Source organism: Anopheles arabiensis, chromosome 2, assembly GCF_016920715.1.
Source record: "Anopheles arabiensis isolate DONGOLA chromosome 2, AaraD3, whole genome shotgun sequence".
NCBI lineage: Eukaryota > Metazoa > Arthropoda > Insecta > Diptera > Culicidae > Anopheles > Anopheles arabiensis.
Window position 1 is genome coordinate 16,026,656 of NC_053517.1, and position 25,886 is coordinate 16,052,541.

Here is a 25,886-nt window from a genome sequence, read left to right on the forward strand (position 1 = left end):
ACGTACACACACATACAAAGCTTCATCGCATTGCCCAAATGCTTAAGTGCATGCTGGCACCACGAGATCTCCCGAGTGATACCGCCCGTCGATTACCGCAGCGATGAAGCCAATCGGTGAAGGATTCCGTTACGTTGTGCAAGATGGACCGGAGAGTGAACCGAATGAAACCGGCCAAACAGCAACAACAAGAGCCGGAAAAAACGTGTTAAAACCCTCACACAACTTCGGTACATCATCACGCGAATGCATTTGGCTGCTCGCACTCGGCTGGCATTGCGCACCGGACCGGCGGGCTGCTCTACCAGTAACGCCTGATGTGCGCAGCGAAATGGCTGATCGCGCCCAAAATAGCAGTACAGAGCCCGGGCGGCCCTGTCGGATCGATTTGCATTTGAACAATTCGATTCCTGATCGAAACCGTTGCCCACATCTGACGGTTAGACAGTTACTTACTAGGACTAGATGCGACGGAAGAAAAAGGAATGCCACGATGATATCCATTCGGAGTACGAACGAGCGTGCACGTTCTGTTGAACAACACAGCACAGCGATGGTTCGGCAGCTGCATCCGTGCTGCATGTTTTTTGGCACGGCAGGGCATGTTCATGCCAATTGTTGTAGAACATTAGCGTGGAACGGGAGGACAAGTAGACGAAAAAAAAACCAAACATGAATACGAAAAGCATAGAACATACGCAACGTGTTCAGTTTTAGAAAACGAAAAAAATGGTTCTGCAACTCTTTTCACAAACGGACAATCGCAGACCGTCAGTGGCGAACGAGCAAGCGAAAAGCTGCAGCTAGGTTGCTTAAAGTAGAAAATACACATTTGCACCCATAGATACAGTTTCAGCAGAGCTGTTCTTTGGTAGGTTCCTTTTGTGCGGTCTCTAGAAACAATTGAGGGCGCTTAAACTCATTGCCGACCGGCATTGCAACGACGTTCCGCTGCCTGTCAGCTACTCGGCAACACGCAAAGCAAACAGCCGTGCGCGATTGCATAAAAAAGGTGCCAAGCGCTTCGAGCTACCGTAGATACTTCCCTTTTTCCACATACATATGTGTGGCTGATTTTTTTAAGCATTGGGTAAAAAAGGACGAAAAAAACCCTGGCCATGATCGAAACACTAGCCAGAAACCGTTTGACAAACGTTCGACATGTTTCAATGCAGTTTGGTTTCGGTGCAAAACGGTCCTCCTGGCTTGTGGCAGAGCGACCGGAACGAATGTGAGCAGATGAGTTTTGTGTTCTATTGATTTCTACCCTATTTCATGGCTTCTGCCCCATGGTTGCAAATTATTTTTCAAAAGAAATTACGCCCTTCAAAGGATCAACTCTTGCGGTACGGTCAAAACGCAGCATTACTTTGTTAGCAGATAACAATGGAAGTTTTGAGTCGCAGTATTCACAAGGAATTGGTAATTACTACGAATTGTTTTTCAACACGGTGTTGATTTGGATTAAAAATGAATATATACAATTTACACTAGTTTTATGAAACCAATTCCAACTTAAAAGGACGGCGACTTAATTGTTCATGCAGTCATCTGATTTATCAAGCGTCTATTATTATTTTTAAGTATTATTGTTGCTTTGTACAGACAAACTTTAATAACTTTTGGTCCAGATGAGTAGTTCAGCAATTGTGCTAGAATATTCTTACGCCCAAGGAGCTCAGTTCCAGATTGAACCTCCTCATAGCTTTCTTTTGGTCACCAACACGAAGTAAAAAAGCCCATAATATTTAACCAGTAATCTAAACCACTCGGCAATATGATAAAACATATGCTACTTATTTAGTTACCCAGCGCCAGCCCACCAGAGTCTGGCGAGCTTGATACGTTGCACGACAGTGAGGTCGCCGTACATCTCGTATAGCTCGTCGTTATAACGGCTCTTACATTGTCCTTTCACGTATACAGGACCAATAATCTTTCTGAGCATCTTCCTCTCTAACGCGGCTAAGAGGGTTTCATCAGATTCGGAAAAGGAACATGTCTCAGAGTCGTATATGAGTATCGGTACTATATAGGTACTATATAGTCGCAGCTTCGTTCGTCGCGACAAGTTCTTTGAGGTGAACTGCTTGCTCTGGCTGTAGAATAACTGGTTGGTAGCCAGTATCCTTGCGCGCAACTCAGTTACCATGCTTTTGTCGTTACTGACCTTTGATCGAAGATAGGTGAAATTTAGTACGACTTCAAAAGTACGTTCACCTATCTGTACGTCAACCCACTTAGGTTTGCAATCCGAGGTTCTCTGCCGCCTGCTCGATCCCTTGGTAGGATTCTGCTACATAGGCGAGCCGCAAACCAATGATGTCTATATCATCAGCGTAGGCCAGCATCTGAAGTCCCGAAGTCTCCAACCTCCAGTCCCGGATGGCCCTCTCTAGCGCCAAGTTGAATAGCAGATAGACACGCCCGTCCGAATGATGTAGTCCTTTGATGGTAGAAAAAGGCCTTCACCTGGCAAGTTGGACGTTGGTCATAGTCATTCTAACTAACTTTATCAGTTTGGTCGGAATTTTAAAAGAGCTCATACCCTCGTATAGTTTTACCCTGACTATGCTATCACATACGACTTTGAAGTCAATGAAGACAATAAAACAAAAACCTGGACGAAATAGATTTTGCGCTTTGAAACGTTTGTTGACCTCACCTCGTGTATCTGTACAGTAAACATTAACCCCAAACAATGAGATGAATGTTTCTGGTGCAAACAGAAGCACATCCTATCGATCGAAGTACACACAACGTTATTTTAACCGGACATACTTACACTTAGACGGCAAAAACGAACTCTCGTCAGTTTGTCTACTGAAGTTTTTGGAAGTAGATCAAGACATAGTATTAACAAAAAAAAACTTATTGAAAGTTACCTGCCATGTATCTTGTATCTACCACACAACAGCTAATAGCATAGTGTAAATGTAGTTTCACAAAGTCCTTACCGCAACCACCAGTCTTGTGTTACATTTACAACCGCATGCGTTACTTAAGATGCAAAGAACACGGCTTCGTGTTCAAAACCGGTTCCAAACGTCCCGAAACGTATCGCGTTATCCTTAGCAACTCGGTACAAAGTTTTCGCCAATCAATCAACACAAGTGAACTGCACCAGCAGTCTCCTGCCAGCGCGTCAACACTCTGACGTCAGCTCAAACTGATCCCATCCAAACGATCCTTTTATTGAACCACCATCTTGGGTGCTGTTGGACTGCCTATTGTTATCCAATATCCTCTACTGCCCTTTTTTTCTGCAGTGAGTTTTCCGGTAATTAACGACACCCTCGCCAGAGCGTTTCTCATTATGTTTGCTCAGCTGCTGCCCTGCCGTCGATTTGGTGGGTCCCGACCCCCGGTGGTGACGAGGAGCCGTTTCCGGTCTCGTACAATATACCGCAACGAAACCGTATGCCCGCTGCACCCGTTGGTAACTCCGGCAAACCATTGCACTGGCAGTGCTGTGGCGTTCAGCTTTTAAGCAAACTGCAAGAGAGAAACTTTTCACTATTCTCACACACACACACACACATACACCCAGAGAAAAAGGCAAAGCGAGGAAAAAAGTACTTCCTATCTCACAGTCTCCGCTTCCACAAGCGAGCGAAATGGGAAGTGAACTATGAATTGGACACCATCATCATTGTTAGAACTTTGTCTTTTATAAGGCAAATTGGGAAAGCCAAAAAAAGGGAAGCTTGAACTTGCCCCACCTCTCTCGCTCTCTTGCTCCATCCACAGCAGCGCAAGCAAAGCGCACCACAAGGCGCCGGGATTGAATGGGTTCTTCTGCTTTCGCATCTTTTCTTATCCATCTCAGGCGCAGGCAGACCAGGGCCCGCCCCAAGCATCCCTGTGTTTGGTTGAGGTTGCTTCGGTCTGGTTATGCTGAAAGGTTTCCAAGGCCCGGTGTGGCTCATGTAGCTTCCCGTACATCTGCTTGTTTTGTTTGGCGTACGAGGGGGGGGGGAAGTCGATAAAAGCCATCCACCGCATTCTGTGGCAAAGCGGGCGATTCCCTTTTTCGGGCTATAAGCCTCGGAGACCGTTAAACTTTACGGGTTTTTCTTTTTTTAATATTGCGCGGCAAACCCGGACAACACACTGCACCCGTCTTAGTGCAGCATAATTAAGAGGATCTTTAAACTTTTTTTTTGGAAGGCACAAACATCACCAAACGGCGTCGATGCGGGTCCGACCGAGAGCTGCGAAATGGTGTGCCGAATGGTTGAATAGTTTTATTTCCCAGTCAGCTTTACCGAGGCGGGGTGGTTGCTTCCTTTTCGAAAGCTCTGCTCTTCTTCGGTGAGGCCATTTCGCGTTCACCAGATGGCATAAAGTGCCCGTAAGCATACGAGCGTCTCGGATAAGTTAGTTCATGAAAGTTTGGTTCAGTTTTTTGTGCCCTTCCCCGCCGAGACAAGGGTGCTCAATTGCCCCTGGGGCTAAATAGGTAACATTCATGCTGCAAAATGCCACTTGCCAAGTGTATTGCCTATCGCCTTATTTGAAACGCCAGCCGCTCATTAGTCGCAATGGGACCGAACCGAAGATACCGTGGCACCCAAAACTTATCCGCTCTAGGCATCTGTCCGGCCATCACACGTGCACACACACACACTCGGGACCGGGTGTGACGATTGAATCGGCTTACCAGCAGCAGGCAGGAGAGCGCCAAAACGTGGGTTTAATGTTCAACCTTTCACCGTCGGTCCTTTGCTGTGCTTTTGCAGCTCAAAAAGGTACGCACACTGTGCAATCCTATCAACAAATTTTACCAGCCAAAACCTGTCGCCTGCCGGTACCGGTAGGGGTTGGTCGGTCGGACAAGTCAAAACTCACTAACACACACACACACACACACACACACACACACATACACACACACACACACACACGCCAAATGTCAGTGTGTGCTGGCAATGAAAATGTGCCCGCCGTCCAGCAGGAAAAGGTTTGCCTGTCAAGCAAAAGGGGTCGAAGGGACACACCAAAATTCGTTACTGCATTAGACAGCAAGTCCATTTATCGTACTGGCAGAAATGACACTGCTCTTCTGCTTGCTGCTGTTCATTTTTTCTGCCCACTGCTCCATTGTCATCGTGTCTTCCCGGTATGTAGCAACCCCTTTTTACGGCGGCACACTCGGTGGCTGCCTTTCGACCTGTGACGCCACCCGTACCATCGAATGGCGGAGGGAAGGAGAACTCGATAAAAGCATAAATCTAAGTGAGTTACTTCGACGAACCGGAAGGGGTTAGTGGTTCAATTTTTCCTCCGAACAAACACCGGCGCTAGACAGGGGACAGTGACCGACTGGGCCGCAAGCATGGATCCACCCGTCCCACACGGTGGGCAGTTGCAGTGCCGGAAAGCTTAGCAAGTTTTTTTTTGTGCGAATATCCAACGGCAAACAGCAACAGCGTGAGCAAACGAAAGGAAAGAAAGAAAAAAAGCAATACCCAGAAATTGTACTTGCATGATGTTCATTCTTCATCGCTACCGCCCATCCATTTTCTTCGGTTTTCCATCAAACACCATCATTGGCTGGTGGCCATTTTTTATTTTTGCTTTGTTTGTTTTGTTTTCTTTTGTAAGAACCAAACGGAAGGCAGTGAAAAGCTGGTGGCGTAAAACAAACAGGATGACTTGTGAAGAGCCCGTACCAGCACCGGACCGGCACTGTTCGTGTGTGTGTATGTGTGTGTATGTGTGCTTATGCCTACGTGTTTACCGAAAGTTCGGTGCCGAATTTCTTCCTCCCGTCGGTTTCTTTGCCGTTTATGATTTTTATTCATTCCGTTCATTTCGTCCAGTTTTCGCTCGCACATGAATAAAACATGTCCCGGGGCTAGCGTTAGCCCGTGCAAGTGGCCTGCACAGTGACGTGATTCATGCACGATGGCGGTCAAAACACAACGAACAGAAGAGGGAGAGAGAGGGAGTGAGAAGAACGGCAGATCCGCTTAGCACGGGCGCGAAACACCGCCCGGCCAATAAAAGTGATGAGAAACTGAAGAGGCAACCCGACCCGAAGAGACCGGACCAGCCGAACCCGTCAACACAGAGCGTTTTTTTCCTTCTTCGTTTTTAACCTCCTCTCCGGAAGCAATTTTATCTAGCGCCAACGGATGGGTGGTTGGTGAAGCGGACGATATGCGCCGGAAGACGAGCGTTGAACTAAACCCACTCCCACGAGGGAAGGAAATGTGTATGAAAATATTTATGCAAACTTCATGCATCGTCCCGGTGGGCTCTGGTGAGCGGAGGGACCGTGAGCGGAATGTGAGGGGTCCCATGTGGCACAAGAAACAAACACAACGGTGCTGCTGGTGAGTTGCTCGCTAGGATTTGTTTAAGGGCAGCAGTAGTTAGTAAGTTCTTTAAAAAATGACATTTTAAGTGCTATTTTATATCGTTTGTATTATCTAATTTGGCTCGGTTATTGGACTAGGCATCGGTATATATTTCCACTAGCAGACTCTGAGATTCACAACAAAGGCACTTAAATAGCTGAATTTGATTCCATACTGATACTGGTTCTGAGCTCGATCCAGCACCAGTCCTGAAACTTATTCTGAGTATATTACGATGCTGAAACTGATCTGAACCCCGTTCCGGTCTTGGAACTGTACTAGGTCCATCTTGCATTTTTCCTGTGAATGGCCAGATTATCTCTGAAATTGGCCATGTACCTCTGCAGGTTCTGTGGTGGTCTAGGAATCAAGGTAAAAACTCAAGGACTGGTTTTCACTATACACAAATACAAAAATTTAGAGAAAATCGAATAGTTATCCTCTAAACACAGAGAGAAGTCAAATCAAAATGACAAAAAATTCATCGATTCACCCGTTCTGAGGCTCGAACAGTAAACTTTTTCCCGGCATTTCCTAACTGTTGTACCTTCACCAAAACAAGCTGTAGATCGTTTGGCGCTTTTCATAGCGGACACTTGCACACAAACATACCAAAAAGGCTAACGGACAAGCAAAGCAAACAATCTACCTGATTAGGTAGTTTTTCAACCCAAACTTCCCCCTCCGCCGATGAATCAGCTAATCAAGCGAATGGTGAACCAGTGCCGGCCACCAATCTTCTGAACTCTCCAGTCTTGTGGGCCAAGGTGGGCCAAGAACCCGGTTGTGGAAAATCAATAAAAGTGAAGGACTGTGAATTGCCTGTTTTGCTTGCCATTTTCAAGTCATATACTTCATTCGAAGCTATAACGCTTGCGAGGGCACTAAAAAGACACGAAGTCGGGTTGTCGTGCTTAGGAATGGGAAGCAAAAAAAGCGTAAAAAAGTTCAATAAAAAGACTTGAATTAATTTGATTTAGTTTTAGCTTAAAGTGTCGGATGCTGGAAGCAGAATGAAATGAAATTCTTCCCATTCGTTGTTAGAAAATCATGACACTTTCAGAATAAAAACAGTAAATAGATCGTAACGTGATAAAGTTCCTATCGCCCACATCGCTTCCAGCGTAATTTTGCACCATTTCAATCAATTTAGCTGACTATTTTTGTACACCTCAGCCAGGTGTCAGCGCACGGTACAAAACACGTTTGCAGTTTTTCCTGTGAATGACCGGCGACAGAGCGTCATCATTCTGCCACGAAACGGATCTCGCCGTTGTCGGCCACATTCGCCCGTAAGGTGATGGGAAAAATGTGCTCATCACTCTCGGGGCAGGGTGCTGCTAAGCGTGAACAAACGTGCCAATATGCTGCTCTACTCCAATCGGTTTGCGGGGACGATGCCCTCCAGCTGGAAGGGTGGGTTGGAAATTTAATTACACTCTTCGGGATGGTGTACAGCAGCAACAGCAGCAGCAGCATCATCATCCAGCGACACCAAAAGTACTCGCCCATCCTTCATGCGCCACGCCACGAGTACGAGTAACTTTTTTAATAGAAAAACTCAAACTGATTCCCATTAATATTAAACGAGACAGACTATTACTTCATTGATTTTTTATAGAAGCGACTCCGGGACACTGCGACTGCCACACATCGTCATCGAGCGCATCGCCGCACCGGGCTTTAGCCGCTGGCTGTCGTCCGAGCGATCGCTGAATCGTCTCGTTAAGTACGCCATTCATCTGCTTCATCTTAGGGTTGGCTGGCTCTGGAACTGGCTGCCACACGTCGTCGTAGTCCATAATGGGACATTATTGGAGGGTGCGCAAAAATGAACGGACAAACTCGGTCGGGCTTCGTGCACCGCCCACCTACTCGATGTTTGACAACAAAATTAAAACCCCGCACAGAGGAGGAGCAGACGGAAAAACGGGGGACAAAAAACACAAGACGAACAAACATGTGTTCACGACCCACCGAAACGACGGTACGGTAAACTTGAGCCACACTGCTTTGGTTCCCGCTTACACACACACCTACACAAACTCGCTTCCCTAAGAAGGAACGGGCGGACTAAACTTTCGTCAACCGGTCTATCGTTCCTGGTGGAGTACTCCTTCTAACCACGAGCCTGACGATATGCACCCCCTTTAGCAGCCGCTGGTCGGTAGTGGTTTTGTTAGAAAAGTCAATCAATATATTCGATTATGTTGTCTCATGCATTATTCAAACATAACGAGGCAGGCAAAGCGGGACACTACCCCACGGTCGAACTGGCAGCTCTGCAGCTTGCACGACAACTGCTGCTGCTGCCAGCAGGACCGTCTGAGCTAGCCGCCTGGTCGGATGGTTTACAGGATTAGATACACCGTTTATTTATGATGATGCAAACTGCGAGAAAAGGCTAATGATAATCACTGCTCGGCATTTGAGTGCGGCATAAATCCAGCTGCCGATTTGCTGCTGGATATTTATGCTGAGGTGGGGCCCGTAATTGTTTCGCTTGTTTGAGGGTGATGTTCCCGATGATCCATGGTGATTTGCTTTGCGGTGGGAAACCATTTGTCTGGGCTTTGTTTCGTTAATTTTAATCGATTTTGTGTGCGTGTGTGCATTCTGTCCGATGCTTTGGAAATAACTGGGGACATTTTGATTGTTAGATTAGTTTACGAGCCGCGAAGCTATCTAGGCCGGTTTTGGCTTAACAATTCAGGGGAAAATGAAACATTTACTGCCTTTTCTTCAGTGTTTGAACTTGATTCTCTTCCGCCTAATCAAAATTAAAAATAGTATTTTTTAGCTTTTTTAAATTTATCTTTTGAACGTTAAACTATTGACCTGATAAAACTGTTACCTGTAACAAAATTATAATTATTTACATGATGCGTAACATCATAGCACCAAATCACATACCTTCAGGCGTTTAACGGGGCATGCAAAAAGGAACTGTTTACCTTTATCAAACATTGAATACTCCTCACTTCCCCCAATTGCCTAGAGCCAGGGGTGGAAAATTGTTTTGTTTGGTTATTTCTTCTTTGACACATAACATAATTAATTCAATAACGTTTTTATTTGTTTTTTTCATGAGCTAATGTAATAAAACGTATCTTTTCCCGTGAGATATTCCGTCTCAGGGTTCCACGCTCTGTATTTGCGTGACTATTCAAGCGCGCTTCGATATTCACTTTTCCAACCAACCGGATATTAATAGTTTCACGTGCGTCCTGACTACATCCGCACATTTACAACCGAACAAAACCGACAACAAAAAACAATCTCCAAAAGTCCAGGGTCAGATGTGAAACACAATGGGTTAGGCAATAGCCATTGTAAAAACATGTCCACTCAAAGACACAAAAAATGGAACACAAGCTTCGCTTCCACAAACTATCTGCCCGCTGGTCGCGTATTACGCCCATGAAATCTCTCATCCCCATAGCAACACACAAAACACACGTTACGTTCCACATCCGATCGGCCAACGTGAGACAATTCTCGTTTCGATGAGGTCCAACGATTGTTTGTTTTCTCTCTCTCTCTCTCTCTCTCTCTCTCTCTCTCTTTTTCATTTTCACGTTTTGCATAACAACGCACACGCTCGGAAAAGCAGTGCGAGACGAGAAAAATTCATGGATAATTTATTCCTGCTGCATACAAGCAATAAATATATTTTATTTTATTTATTTTTCCCGTTTTTATGTTTTTTCATCGTGCTTTTCTGTTTGTGTGCTTTTTTCCACTTGTAATTTAGATGTCGTTGAGCTTTTGTTCGTGCCACTGTTTTGCAAGTGTGTGTGTGTGTGTGTGCGTCACTTGCATGCATGTCCAATCCACCCGGAAAATCGCTCCCCATCGGTCTACATCGGCGCACAACCATTTTCACGGTACAAGGACATTGCCGCTAGATTGTCTCATCGCAAATTGGTTCAGTTACGTCAGCCGGCAAGTTACAGCGAAACGAGGAGCGGCCCAGTTTCGGGCCGACCGGAAATGAATTCTGCGGGTGGGGCGGGTGGTTGCAATCCGGCCGCTGGTCTGTGGCAGGGATGGAACATTTTACGACCACTTGAATTCACGCGCCACAGATGAGCTTTCGTTCGCTTGGCTTCGACCGTGTAGAGTGCGGACGATATTCGGTGAAGAGGATGTACACAGCAAAAACCTACACACACACGCACCCTCAATAAAACAACATAATACTAGTGTTTCTTTACGGACAGGCAAACCGACCGGGTCTAATGAAAAACAAACCCAAGCGGAAGGTTGCACACGTTAGGAAATGGACCAATGTATGCTAAATTCATTACACACGGGATGATAAATCGAACGTTCAGCAAGAGGTTGGCAACATTTTAGAAACATCACACTCTGTTGATGATAAATGCAAAGCAAACGAACCCTTAAATGAATCAATTTCAAGCTACTTTCGTTACAAAAACAACCAAAATATGTCTCCCCCCAAGAAATCGTTTGCGTGTGGCAACAATAGTCACTACCGACCGCTCTGTACCCGTGCATAGGAAAGACAAATATACTCAAAAAATGGTATAATTCATCACCAACGAGCACCACTTTTATGAGCGTTCCAGTTTGATCAAGCATGTATGAATCAATTAAAACCACCCGGAGGCTTGCGTGACCCAACGGACATGTGTCCAGTGGCGTATAATCAACCGTTTTCAGCAAAAGACAGGTTTTGCTTCATTTCTTGTACGTTTTTGTCTGCCATTGTGGGACGGCTTTGTGTGTGTGTGTGTGTGGAATGACACACTGCTCCCTTCGACCGTTGCCACGCACGTCACTTCGTTGGTGACTCAAACCATTCTTGAGACGTTCGCGAGGGTGCGTGTGATGTTCTGGCGCGACCCAGCGCGTGCCCATGATTTGTGTGATGGTCTAATCTGCTTCGCTTAAGTGCTGAAGTGACGTGTTCCGACGTTGAGTGCAGCGCGATAGCGTGCCGGTTGCGGTACTCCCAAATAATACTGTGGCGGTGTTGTAGTTGGGGCTGTGAGGGCTAATAAATTTTCACACCCGACGTGGCACGAAATTGGTCCGTCCGAATGGTGGGCGAAGATAAATTGATTGTTTAAGCAGCGGTTTTACTACCAGGCGCCTCCATTGGCACCCGCGCATTAAATGACATATTAAATGTAGATGATTTTTTGTTGTGCTTGTTGTCATGTTGATATGCTCCAGTTAAGCTAAGCTGAGGATATTTATTTTAATGAACTATTATCATTTCTCTCGCGAAAAATACATTTTTTTACAACTGAAAAGCCGTTTGACAATTGTTTCATCATTTTCTAGCTTAAAGTTGCAGAGTCATCTTTTGGGCCAAAAAAAACCCCTCCCACTATCATGTGTCTTATGGGATCATAAGTCAAGTAAGTGCAAGTGTGCGACAAACCAAAACGTGACCCGAACAGGCGTCAGGCGTGCTGCAACGGTTAGCAGCCACCAGTAGACCAGACAGGCGGACAGGGCGGATTTCATGCCATAAATTCCCTAGCCCTGCAACCGGAATGACATTCGCCAGATGCTCTCCGGCTCTCAGCCAGTGTCTCTGCCAGAGGACACAACTAATTGATTTCATTATTCATGACATCGAACATTGTACTGCGCACTGTTCACTGCACTGTTCTTCTTCGATTACGTGTAGTGTGTTCGTGTGCATCTGGGACGTCTCTTCTGGGGGTTTTGGCTGCCGCTGCAATGACATTTTTAACCCACAGAGAGATGTTTGCATTATCGCGCAAGGATTGCACTGTTGGCATATAATTCCCACCCATTTCAGTTCCAACCCTGCTCAACAAACCTTATTTCCTGGCTTTGCTCCTTCACGCTAGTGTTGCAATGCTGTAACAAAAACGTGTAAGGAGCAGGAGCTTTCAATGAAGCAAAGCTTTATCGATTTATAATAACCAACAAAGCGACAATTTTCAGTAGAATTAAAAAAAAAAGAAAGCACTTTCAACAACATGCAAGTAATTCCACAGCTCACAACAACAGTGCATCGTATCATACTCGGACAACAGTGGGCCTTAGTATTGGTGCAATAAATAGCACCGTGCTTAAAACCAAAACGGAACCCATCTGCCGTTCGCCACAGCACTTGCACAATACTATTTGATGCAGCTTTCATACAATGACGTCGGTTGCTCTGTCGGACCCCATGGCTAAACATTCCATTCGATGGACAGCAAACCACAAACCGCACTGACAAGCCAATCGGAAAATGAAAAGATGGCCAGATAGTCTCACGGCTAGCTGATACGGATGGACGTGCTGCCAAATGTCTGCAGCCCGCCCCCTTGCTGACCCATGGTGCTACTCAAATGATAAAGTTCAACATTGTTACCGCCTGTTGCTTAGCAAACAAGCCTGTCAAAACCGGAGCCTCCGGGTAGAGGCAGCGCTTCCGAATGCAATGGTTCCGGTGCTTATGCCAAGAAGCTAACCAACAGTTTGATAGATGAGTTTCGTAAAGCATCGTGTTCGATCAACAAAGAGAGAGAGAGAGAGAAAGGCAACACAACAAATAGGACTGCTTCAAGGGTAGATAGACCAATACCACTCTAAGAGCGAGAGATGATCTTCCTAAGATCCTAAGATGTATTGGGAACTGTTAGGAAATCTACTAATACAGTAGCCTTGATGACCATAGTTGTACGAGCTTAAAATTGAAAATCATTTTTACTATCAGTTCCATAACTTTACATGCCTTACTACCTACAATAACCAATTACCTTCCGGCTCACTGACCGCTGCATCCTTTTCCCTCTTTACAGATGTTGCTGCAGGTGTCTTGGGTCCGTCACCGGGACATCCATCTGCTGACGGTCGGCCGCTACACGTACACTTCCGATCAGCGGTTCCGGGCGATACACCATCCGCACACGGAAGACTGGAGCCTGCAGATCAAGTACCCGCAGCATCGCGACTCCGGCATCTACGAGTGTCAGATATCGACGACACCTCACATGAGCCATTTTGTGCACCTGAACGTAATCGGTAAGCATCGGTCGCCTACCGCCCAACCGAGTAGTTGGGTAAAACTTGCTCTCCCCTCCACCCGATCGCCGGAAATCGCACGCGTTGCGGATGATGCATGCCAGAAATTTCAACACAAATTCCAACTCGTGACGTCGTCGGCAAAATCGTCTGCAAGGGTGGTGCAGGTGCATCTGCTACGCCAGCTCAACCATGGCAATCCCCGAACGGAACCGCCACTGGACGCTCCTGGAGCGCTGGGGCGGTTGGCTGAGCAATTTCTAAATTAATTTTAATTCCCAAACGCTTTGACCGCATCGTAAAATCGTACCAACGAAACCTTTGGCACGCTTCAGCTGGCAGGCAAAATTCACTGCCGACACGTTTACTGGGCAAGATTGCACGCGAAGGCATGCGAACCGGCCAAGGGAAGGGCATTGGGATGCCAGCAGCTTTGCAAAATGTAGCACCACATGGCACTCGGGGAATTCAGCTGTGAGAGAGGGAGGGGGCCTTTGCCTGCAGGGGTTACTCGTAGCACAACCGAGGCAAGATTTGTAGCTCCTGGTACATGAAAATGACGTTACGACAATGTACGCTTCACAAGTGGAGCCACTGTTTCTCTCTCATTTTCCGTCGGTTTGATGGTAGAAAAATAATTTAAGCTTTTGCTGATGAGCTTTTAAAGCACGGGTGGTACGGGTGGGTTTAATAATATAATTTTAGCTGAAGTACACGTTTGCTGCAAGTTGATATTGTAAAACAGCTTCAAGCAAAACCTTTGTAATAACAGAACTACTGCAAGAACAATGAACAACATAAGTATTTGCTCAGTTCTATTGAAGCGCCATTCAAAATAGAACCTTTGAACCCTAGACTACTGAATTCTACTTTGCATAAAAAGCATTTAAATTGCAAGCAACGCACATGCAACCATTTTGTAATCCAATCCCCCTTATTAAACCCTTCTATTACCGTCTCTATGCGACAACGCAAGCCAGCAACTTTGGTCGGGTTCCATTTGTTTGTACAGCAAATCCGATACGTATATGCAGTGCTTGTGCTTTTTTGGGTATCTCAGTAACCGTAGTAACGCGTTGCTAAATGCAACGCATGGAAATGGATTAAATGAACGGAAAACGGTTCAATAATTTAGTACGTCTCTGCCGATGCGGACACCACTTGTGCAGGAAGAGCTGGTGCTGCATTGCTGTATTCAAGCGAGCGAAGCTTTCCCTCTGCATCTTTTGCAAAAGTTCAAGCTCCGTCCGACAACGTCATAGACTCGCTCTTTACCGACTGTAAACAGTGCCATTACATAATCATTCCGTTTCATTTGGAAAGAGTCGTTCCCATGTTTCGCCTGATTACAAACACTGAACCATTGCAATCGATCCGTTCGGTGAAATCGAATGGTTGGCAGAACACTTCTACGGTTCTACGGTTCTACGGCACTACTGCTAGTGCAATCCGCACGACGAAACCAGAACGCAGTATTTCGGTGCAACGATTTAATTCGAACCATGTCGAACGAGCTTTTGTCTTTCGCTCAATTCGACCGGGTTGCTCGTACTTTGGCGAATGGTTGTACAAAAGTAAACAATTTCAACCTCTCTTATTCATTACGGAGATGCAATCGCTCGTATGGTAAACGGTTACTGTTTGGCAAACTTAATTGTTCGTGTCTTAAAACATCGAACTTTTCCTATTACTATGACTTGAAATGTTTCCGACCTTTTTTGAAGATAAATAAAGGAAATCAGGGGTGGAAATGCTATCTTTTTAAGGCTTTTTTTCTAAAAATAAATACAATCAATCCACAAATATTCTAGAGGAAAGGTTGAATTATACTACACCATATCGCTTTATATCGTCGTTACTAATCTCAACTACAAATGGTTTCACCGCCAATTTTTATTTTACAACGTGCCTAACGGTCTTTATAGCAATCTTTTGAATTTGCATCATCTATTGGTTTTATTTGTGAGTAAATTTAGGTACGCTTTTCATCACCACGTATCGGTGGCTGTGATCATTGAATTCTACTCAGACATCGCTGCCGAACTGCGGATCACTATGACGATAAATTTCATTCGGTTTTTGCCATCGCTGACCCATCGCCCAACTTCAATGGCTTCGTCGCACTTGATGGATGAAACATTACACTCCACTTACCACCGCTTAAAGGATTATCTACGCCTAAACCTAAGCGGTGCAAACGCGCCAATGCACATGTAATGCAATTGCTGTGAATGGTCGTGTATTTACTATGGTATGTGATGGTGATGGTATTTCGCATCGCTTGTGCATGTGCAATTCTATCCATCGGAAGTGGATTTGCTCGACTTATGCAATTTGGAGTCCTTAAAAACCCATTGGGAAGCAGTGCAAGTGCCGGCAATGCAACTGAAGCCTTTAAAAATCTAAACTATATTTAACTCAGTAACTACGCATACCTTCACTCGTCCAGCACGGGCCAGCAAAAAGGCTTTTCAAACTGAACCCCTATAGCCGTACGTTTACAGTCCTATGGTAAAGGCGGATTTCTCTAGAACGTTTGTAAATCTCGAAAGGCAACGATTCCAACGCATAAAACGAGAAACATAATTAATTATACACAACAGAGAACACACACAGACGGAAAACCTGTGTACGGCTGTGAGTGAGGCGTTGGTTGTCCGGTCACAAGCAAATACCATACTTAAAACGAAACTAATTGCACTACCAAACCACGAAGTTAATTGTGCCACCTTGACCACGACCGTCCATCTCGGTAATACTCTCTCACTGGTGACTAGCTGGTGCCTTGGTGGTGCTGTGTGCTACACAATTGCCTCACAAACGACCGGACAGCGTCGAGCGGGAGACGTTCCGTAATTCTGCTCACGCGAATACGAGTGCGGAGACGGGGAGGACGTTTCTGATGACGCCAGGCTGGTTTCTGATGACGGTAAATCACTGCAAAACCTCGAAAGCAATTTTCCGTATCAAATCCCACTCGGCCACTGTCAGCCGCGCCCGGCCGAGCCGAGTGTGGCATGATGAAGCCGACCGTGATGAGACACGGCACACACCAGCCACCGTACCGAATGCCGTTTTTCTTCTCCCAATGGTGTGGCTACATATACCCCCCCACCACTGAGAAATGCTCTATCTCATTTGCATTCGAAAGGAATAAACCAAACCGCACGACTTAATCGACAAACTCATAAAACTCGGTGTGGAGCAATTAAAACCATCGATAAATATTAGAGCTGGGTACGGTTTCGTTCGCTTCGGCTCGGCTTTGTCCGGAACCGAAACCGTCCGAGGCCGGGAGAGCGGTGCGTCGGTGAGCGCCGGCAAGGCAGGGGAAGCTTCCGCTTTGAGAAAGGTCGAAAGTTTCTCCGTTCGGCCGGAAGTTACATTCCGAGTGTAAATCGCTTTTTGTTCCGAACTCGAGGGCGACCATGCCAGCGGGCGGCGTTGCAGTGGCGTACCCTTGCACGCCGGTGTATCCGAAAATAGCACACATCGTTGCCGTTTGCTGATAATAGGGAAAACCGGTCGAGATCCTTGGGCGCCGGGGAAAAGTTTCAAGGTTTGCGCCGGCACTGTGCCAGTAACGGTGTAACGCACTAGGTGTACCGCTTGGCGAAAATGGGAAACACTTCCGCCGGGACGAAAATAAACTTACGATAGCCAAACCTTCGCCCCCAGTGTGTTTCGGTAAGCGTGTTTGGCTTATCTCCCGTACCTGGGCGCGCCGGTGCCGGACGGAAATGTTTCAAAAAGGGGTGGGGCCGTAAACCGTACAGCGCGGAGATTTAGCAAAAGTTAACGTGCGCTGTTCGTTTACGAAATTGAACAAATTCGGCAAAAACATTCAACATCAGCAGCAAATAAAGGGCATTAATTCCTCTCATATAATAATCGATTTTGAGCAATTTGCCCTACACACTTTAAAAGAAGTGGAATTTCCGTTTTGCGATCCATCTGCATCGATAATCTCGCGCAAGATGTGCTTTCCAAGACGTTCGCCAGCGGGAAAAAAGAAGAAAAACACTAATTGATGAATTATCATAAATACCGTTAATGGCCACATTCCACACATCCATTCCGAACTCGCATGCGAAACATCTGGCTTAATGTACGCGGGATTAAAAGGACATCCATTTTCTCCCCCGTGACAGGATGATTCCACGCTAAGCTTCCCTGCATTCTCTACCTTACGGCTTCCCCTGTTTGGTTTCCCCTCCACCGGGCAGAACCGGTAACGCAACGAGCTGGAAAGCAGCGGCAGAATTAACGCCAAATATCTCAACCATCTTCGTATCGATCGAGCAAAGCACTGAGCATACTTGCCCACTTTTGGCATGCTTGGAACGAGCCTGAGCCACCTGGCCACCCCGTACCGCCACGGGCCACACTGGAGGGACGAGTCGTCTATCGGCATCAAACGCCCGTCCCGTTTTCAATCATTTCCCGTCCGCGATGGTTTCAAAAGTGCCCTGGTGGGGCGCCTCCTTCATGCCTCCCACCGTGCAGCGGCAGGGGACAGGAAATAAAATCAAGTGAAAATATTTGATTTATTACTCTCCGTGTTAGTAATAAGCCGGCAGTCCCATAATGGAGTGAGGGGGGGGGTGTTGAAGCCGAGCCTCTCTCGATCATTCCATTCCTGTAGAAAGGGATGGACTGAAGAAGGAAGCTTTCCGAACGCAAATAAATGCCCATCGAGTCTGCAAACAAAAGGACCGGCAGACGTATCCGGCCCCGAAGGTTATTTCACGGCTTACCCGTTCAAATAAATTCCTAGCAGTTTTGCTCTCTCTCTCTCTCTCGCTCTCTCTCTCTCTCTCTCTCTTTTACTCTCTTCAGATATAAATTCATCCCCTTTCACCACCAGCCCCCCCCGCCCCCCGGGGGTGGCAAGGGTTGGCTGTCACGCGTTTGCACGTGGAATGCTTTAGCATCCATCCGTCGCAGAGCGTGTCCTCGTTTGGGTGGTTGAAAAATCTTCCTCCCCATTCAACCGTTGCTTTGGGGTGGAAATGTAATACTGTCCCAGGACTGAAATCCCCTGCACGGGTCACTTTCTTCAACGGGAAAACAAAACAAACACACACACAAAAACACGATTGGAAACTACGGCGTTCACCTTTGTGTGATATTATGTGCCTCCCCTTTCTGGCTGTTCTCACCTCCACCTCCCGGCAGCGGGTTCGGTTTCGTATCACCCAAGAGTTGCAGTTGTTTTGGTTTTGTTTTTACAACCTGTGAAAAACGGTACCGAAACAGAGGAAAGCAAATATCCATTTTTTTGTCGAGATTTTTGTTTTCTTATTTATCTCACCCAAAAAAAAAAGGAGAAAAAAACACACCCAAAAAACACAAGGACAAAGGCACGAAGAGAGAGAGGGACAGGGCATAAATCTTTTCCGAAATGAAATAGCGCACAAAATACAGCGAAACTGAAAATAGAAAGCAGATCCTTCCGCCCACCACGGACACCTGCGAGCCGGGCCGGATTCGTTCCGTTGAATTGGCGTCTCTTTAGAACCGATTGCACGAACGAACGGGTGAGGGTTAGAATGTGGTGGAGAAAAAAAGGGACTTTGTGGTAAAAAGAAACGAGAAACCCCACAACCCCTTTGACACCATGACACTGGCGCGCAGTATTCTGTTACTTTCGTTCGACTTTTCCAGCGATTATCTCGACTGAGGCTTCCCGGTTTACCTGATTCGTCGAATGCTGGTTGTCCTTGTAACGTCTTGTGGAAGTATAAACATCAGAATGCTGGAAATAGAAGTTAAAAATTAAAAACTTCCAGAGCTTTATCCTTGCAAACATTTGAGTTGTGTAAAGTGCAATTTTAAATGCATTTCAAAGCACATTACCGCAAATACTCGTACTTCTCGTTAAGGTTTAAACCCCTTTTGTTGTTTTGATGCACCATTGCGAATGGTAGCATCATTGAAATCATATCAAAATAAACCTTTCTATTGTAGGGTTTTTTTTGTTCCATAGCGTTCCGCGAACGCACCTACAATGGGTTTCTTTATCGACTAACTCTTGTCTCTGTTTCTCAAACTTCTCAAACGTCTTTCATTCACAGAACCTTCGACCGAGATCATAGGCGCCCCGGATCTATACATTGAGAGTGGTTCGACGATAAATTTAACCTGCGTTGTCAAGGATTCTCCCGAGCCGCCAGCTTACATTTTCTGGAATCATAACAATGCGGTAAGTACCCAGAAAGGGCCTGAATTGATCGACATTTGTGCAGCGTGAGCTCACTAGCTAAGCTTGTTTTCATAATTGAAGCAATCTACACCAACAAAGAACTTGCTTTAAAGCTGACTTTGTTCGCCTTAAAGCATTCATAATTTGATACAATCATCTGTGAATTGTTATTGTCAACAGAGTGATAAAAAGCGTTACATAAAGCGTTACGGAACAATGCAATAGATATACAATTGCCATTCAATCGGATTCGTTGAAAAATCTGGGTTCCCTGTAAAATGGGCAGCATACTTCTCATTACTTCCATAACTACTAACACTATCAAGCATTACATCAAGCATTGCATGACCAGGTAGTGCCAAGCTCGCACGATCGATGAGTTCATAAAAACCGGCTGATCGCATCCCGGTAAACCGATGGATCAAATGGGACATCAATTGATTTTTCTTGTCCCACATAATGGGAGTAATTGATTGCTCTCCGTCACTTCTTCCGTTGCATCCTTCCGTTAAATCTATTACAGAGCACTAAACCCCACACAAACGTTCGCCAATGGAATGAGGCAAAGTGAGCGAACGGTTTTACATTTATTTTCTTTTTTTGGCTAGACTCTGTCCCACGGCTTCAAAAATCGGTGAAATATCCCCCCCTTACGTGGCTCATGGGCTGGATAAAATCACCTCCCCATTTCCGTAATAAGCATTATGGCAGCCACCTGAAGTGGTGTAGGGCACACAAAATTTCCATTTTTGGGTTTTTTGCTTCCAGCCCCTCAATGTACCATCTCACCCCAAAAAAAAAGCTCATCCCACACACACACACACACACAAAAACTGCGGGACCGGTTCTGTTACGCCACCTTCGGCACATCGGCTGTGACTGTTTTAGCAGCATCACGTCAGCAGCAGGACTACGATCAGCTTCATCGAAAAAAAAAAAGAAAACAAGTACCGCGCTGAGCTTCGCTGGCAAACTGTGCGACGACCGGACGAACGGGTCTGGCTTCACCTTGGTTTGCTAATTTATATTCCACCCGGGAACTTCACTCTCCCGTAAAATCCATTACCATATTCATGGATGCAGCGGTGCGCTAAGCTGCAGTGCGCACGGTGTCACGATGCACTCCCTGCACTGGCTTTCTTCACCCTTCTCCTCCACTCTTTGCTGGCCCCGTTGCTAGTCCATCCTGTCTGCCGTCCGTTGTGTCCGGTTTCGATTCTTTCGGCCATGTGCGGCCCTGCTCGCGCTGGGACATGTTCGGCTGTTGTGAACGAACTGCAACATAAATGGCAGTGCAAATGGGGTTCTACAGTGCACACCATTTGCCTACGTTTCGCGAGCCCCCCCCCCCTAGTTCGACTGCGACCGGGACAGGTAGATTAAGCATGACATTGGCGCATCAGGCCTCGATGGTGGCAGCGCTCGCGCGATATACCATTCCAATCGGGCCGAAAATCGAACCCGAAATGACTGCAACAATAGCCTTCGCGGGGAGAGTGGACATGCACGCGTTCTGGCTGAGCGCACTGCTGCTCTGTTGGGCGCGGGAAAGGATGAGCTAAAACTAAATGAATTAATAGGATATCGGGCACGGCGTATTACGGCGGGACGGAATCGATGCCGTCTGGTTCGTCAGGTGGAAAATTGAAGTGAACGGGTTTTGGGCCGACTCGTTGACAGCATGTTGGCACCGGAAATGCACTGACAACTTCACTCGCGCCGTTGCATTCGATAATCGAACACACGCACACACATGCGCTCACATCGCCTTATGCATCGGTGGAGGTTTTGTGATTTGACTGCTGTGAATTGACTGGGTAAAGACATGTGAATTTAACTGACGCTAAGGGTGTAATGCCCTTAAATAATTTAACTACGACTTAAAATATTTCAATTAATCCTGCTATGAGCTGTTGAGGGCATTGCTATTTTAATACGTGTGTGCAAAAAAATGCTAAATTGTCTTGCCTTTTCGGACGATCTTTATAGTTCAGTAAGCAAGAAAAGAATTGCTTTAGTGTGCGTTAATCACAAGGTTAAGGCGCGTTTCGATCGTCATATTTACTAGAAAACAATTGAAAAATTACGTTGCAATAAATTGGATACACATAAAACTTGTACGAAAGTTTATTTTCCAAAGTAACTTCTTTGCCCAAAACTCTCCTTATAAATACGGTTAACAACTCATATGGTCCCGCAATAGGAGTGGTACGATTCGCGCAACTATTCACTTCGTTACATAAACTCGTTTTAGCACTCCCACTAAACAAAAGCGGTGAAGGGTACATGCTTTTTTATTCTTATTTTCTCTCTCTCTTCTTTTATTAAATCTGATATTGATGTTGCTGATAAACGCCGGAAACCGGAAGCCGGATGCCGGATGTTAGCCTTTCCGTCGATTCCCCCGCCCTGTCTGTTTGTGCAAAACCTGTTGAGGTGAGCGCACATTGCTCCCAGTAACTCGCAACCCAAAAAACTCCCAGCACACACACTCCAACGCTCACCTGAGAGTGAGAAATAAAATAAAGCAAATAATTCCTTCCTTCGGGAGGGTAGCCTCCCCAATACCTGGAACCAGTCCCGCCCGACCTTCTGCAAGCCACTGTGCGGGCAAAAAACGGTGAAAAGCTGATCCCCGATGGAACGAAATAATGCTCCCGTGCCCGCAAAACGGTTGCAAACTGGATTTGCACAGAGCGCGGGGAGTAAAAACAGAAGCACCGGCGGCGCGATCAATCGAGCAAAAGAGAGCAACACATACATGTACACCACACACACACACGCACACACACACACACAAACATGTAGGAAAAATTGGTAGTGAAAGTGGGTGGAGAGAAAAAGTTTCTGTGCCCCTGTAAAATCCCCGAAGAGCTTTTCGTTTTTCATTTTGTTTGCTTGCCCCGGTTTTGCGCGTGTGTGTGTGTTTGTAAGGTCTCCGCATGCCGCAAACCTATCCGCACGGCTGCCTGCCGATAAAGTGTAAGCAGCTGCGCAACTCGCAAATATTTACTCATCAATAATTCATGAAACAAAATTACGCCGTCGTCGATCGTTGACCAAGGGCGGGACGAGCTCGCGCTGAGTTTGCTCGGTTGCTCAGTTGCTTTATTTATTTGCCCGTATATGTGTGTGTGTGTGTGTGTGCCCCCATGGGTTACTACGCCCTTGGCGCTTCACACGAGCGGCTTTTATGGGACGAATTAAAAAAAGCGGGTTAAATCAAACATAAATAAAAAAAAGGAACAAAAAACATTAACTATGTACTACCGATCAATGCGAACGTACACGATAGCAGGCGGCCTTACCATTTGCCGTTGGCGTTTGATTATCCATCCTACGACGGGAATCGCAAAAATGAAGCAATTCGCCCAGACTCCACTCTCCTTTCCGGTGCTCTCGTTGGGGCGCACCACTGAGATGAACGCGCTTGGGTGCGAACATTACCTGCTCACCGATAATGATGATTATGATAACCACCGAGCGGACATACGCATTGACAGCATCAGGTGGATAGAGCAGCAACAGTACCGCAGGAAACCATATTCGTTGACGACATGACATGCTAGCAAACGAACGCTCGTCCATCACCCCATCCATGGGAGTGTTGGGAATGGCAGCACAGAAAAATTGTGACCATGATCAACATCACGCTGTTTGTCGTTGCCGACGCCGCCGCCACCGTCATCATCATTAGCGGTTAGCGTGGCGTGTGCACCTGACAGCTCAATCAACAAGTTGGCCCCGAAAACCTACGACCACAGTTTTTGCATGAACGGACCCACCCCGGAACTACCGCACGCCATTTTGTTCGGGCTCTGGGAACAGCTGGAGACAAAATCTCGGAATAGCCGAGTCGAGAATAGCGACCGCCAGAGTAGGGGACAAACAAAAAAATGGCGATTATGAACGCGAAGCAAACCAAACATGCCACCCTGTGTAAAGCTGTTGTAAATTTAAAGAGCAGCAGCATCATATTTGCTGATTTATTTTATGCATTAAAACAAGGGAATGAAGTTATCAACAATAGGGGTACATTTGTAGCAAGTTTAGTTCACGCGTTATTGCTTATTTCCAACACATGCTACATCGATTGCTATTAATTGCTATTAATGAATGATATAGCCTTTCGGTCAGTCTATCACAGCAAGCGTTGCAGCCAACCAACGCACCAAACTCCCTTCAAAGTGTTTCCCATTGCCTACACGCAAACGTCTTCTTGCGCCACCTGATTTACCACGTTCTTTTCCTCTTCCCTTTGCAGATTATCAGCTACGATTCGCCGCGCGGTGGCGTCTCGGTCATAACCGAAAAAGGTGACACGACAACCTCGTTCCTGCTCATCCAGAACGCACGGCCATCGGATTCCGGACAGTACACGTGCAATCCGTCCAACGCCAAAAGCAAAAGTGTCACCGTGCACGTCCTAAACGGTATGTCGGCCAATTTATGCCTCCCGTGACCATAAATCCCCGACCACTCCCCTGACCGACCGTTTTACTTGGGCTCCTCAGGAGCTCACACACACGCACACACACACACACTGGCCACACAGACACAGGCTCATTTTATTTCATTCGTCTTTCCGTTCGACCCGTTTCCGTTTTGAGCGAGTTTCGTATTTCGTCTTCGGGAAATTCCAAAGCCCGTCCGTCCGTTCGTCCAACCGGCGTCCGGTCGAAAGGGGAATGGGCCGATGGGGCGTCTCAATGGTCTCGTTTATATTGCTGTATATTTTGAATCTTGATTGATCGTTTCAATAATGGACTTTTATTAGATTGCGAACGGGCGAACGGGAAGCACCGGGCAGAAGCGCTACGAAAGCGCTAGTGTTACAAATGCTGGCTGATGAATGTTTCCCCAGACGGGGAGAATCATGTGCACCTTTTCCGCCTGCCAAGCTCCCTTTCTTTCCCCTTTTCTGTTCGCCTGCAGAGCGTTTGCGAATGACTTCTTCCCCAACCGAGTCACACAGAGACACGTTTCCGACTCCGCGTACGGCGTGGTATCGTGGCGGAGTTGCATACCAACCTCGGGACGTTTTGTTTGGAAAACTCTTCACTGTCGAGGGGTTTGCTGAGCTCGGCTCGCAAGGCAAACCGTTGCCCCGAGAAGAAAGCAATGAGCCCACAACGGTACTGGGAAGGAGAAGGGTTTGTCTTCGATCGACCCATTGGGCTTTCCCCTGTCCGGAGAATGTCAATAAATCTCCATCCTTTGCCGTTGTTCCGCACCGGCAACACGCCCGTTCCTTCGGCAGCATTGTGAAGCGGACGGACGATACGAAGGAGCACTGGACGCGCACTGCTGGTGCTGGTTTATGCTTTGGCAACCTTGTTCTAGCAACACACTGTAGAACACCACTAGAAGGAACCGGCCAGACGGCTAGCAAATCGACCAGAATGTTTCCACTCAACAAAACACACCAGTGCAGTGTGTGAGGCAATGGTGGCATTTAAATCCGATTTCATCGCTGCCATTAAAACGGAAGCAAAACACTTTTCTCGCAACAATATTGCTGTCAATCTCGGCACGATCTTTGCACAGCAAAACTCTGCAAGACCCGACAGAGCCCGGCTGGGCGAGCTTTATCGCAAAAGGACAAAACCCTCCGGACAAGACATTCCTTCCGGCACGACACGGGACTGACTAGAGGATCAAACGCAAACGCTTCCCTTACCACTAACACTAACTAACCTAGGGTCAATGTGAAATTTGTTAATATCCCATTTCATCCCATTTTCATTCCCGCACACAACCACACACACATACTTTACCACACAGAACACACGGAAGTTCCAAAGTTGCTCATGCAACAGACAGATTTGCTTGATTTATGTTAACTGGCCGCAGGAGCAACACGGTACGGTTCGGCCCGCTCGCTGCTCCACTCCCGACCGACCGACCGACCGGGCTGCCACGGTCTGTATTCACCACCGATGGATGATTTGCAAAAAGTTTACCGATCAAATGAACGAACCGTGGCAAAAAGGGAAATGATTATGGAAAGTTAATTTCTGATTCGTTTCCAACTTTGCCAATAATCTGCTTTGTTTAATGGTCTGCAGGGATGGAATATTCCGTGCAGCAGGCGCCCTAGACACATTGCCCTAGACCTCCAGAACTGGAACGATTCTGCGCGTCCTAACGATCGTGGATCAGGGAGTTGGCGGGGACTTCTCTCTTTCGGTACAAATTGGTTTTCACTCCGGCGCTGATAGGGTGTACACTGTTAAATGGGATAGAGATGGGGCTAAAAAAATTCAATTTCCTAAACAAATAAAATTGCCAACCACTGC

At 46.6% G+C, this 25,886-nt stretch overlaps 1 protein-coding gene across 8 annotated transcripts in view; it reads left to right on the top strand.

Annotated features, from left to right (window-relative positions):
* Positions 1-25,886, top strand: part of LOC120893909 (serine-rich adhesin for platelets-like) — a 188,391-nt gene that overhangs the window by 159,055 nt on the left and 3,450 nt on the right. For all 8 annotated transcript variants that reach the window (XM_040296116.1, XM_040296114.1, XM_040296118.1 and 5 more), the window contains exons 7-9: positions 13,160-13,382; positions 19,460-19,587; positions 23,852-24,020. In XM_040296116.1, coding sequence (XP_040152050.1) covers positions 13,160-13,382; positions 19,460-19,587; positions 23,852-24,020 — 520 coding nt within the window. The remainder of the gene's footprint in view (positions 1-13,159; positions 13,383-19,459; positions 19,588-23,851; positions 24,021-25,886) is intronic.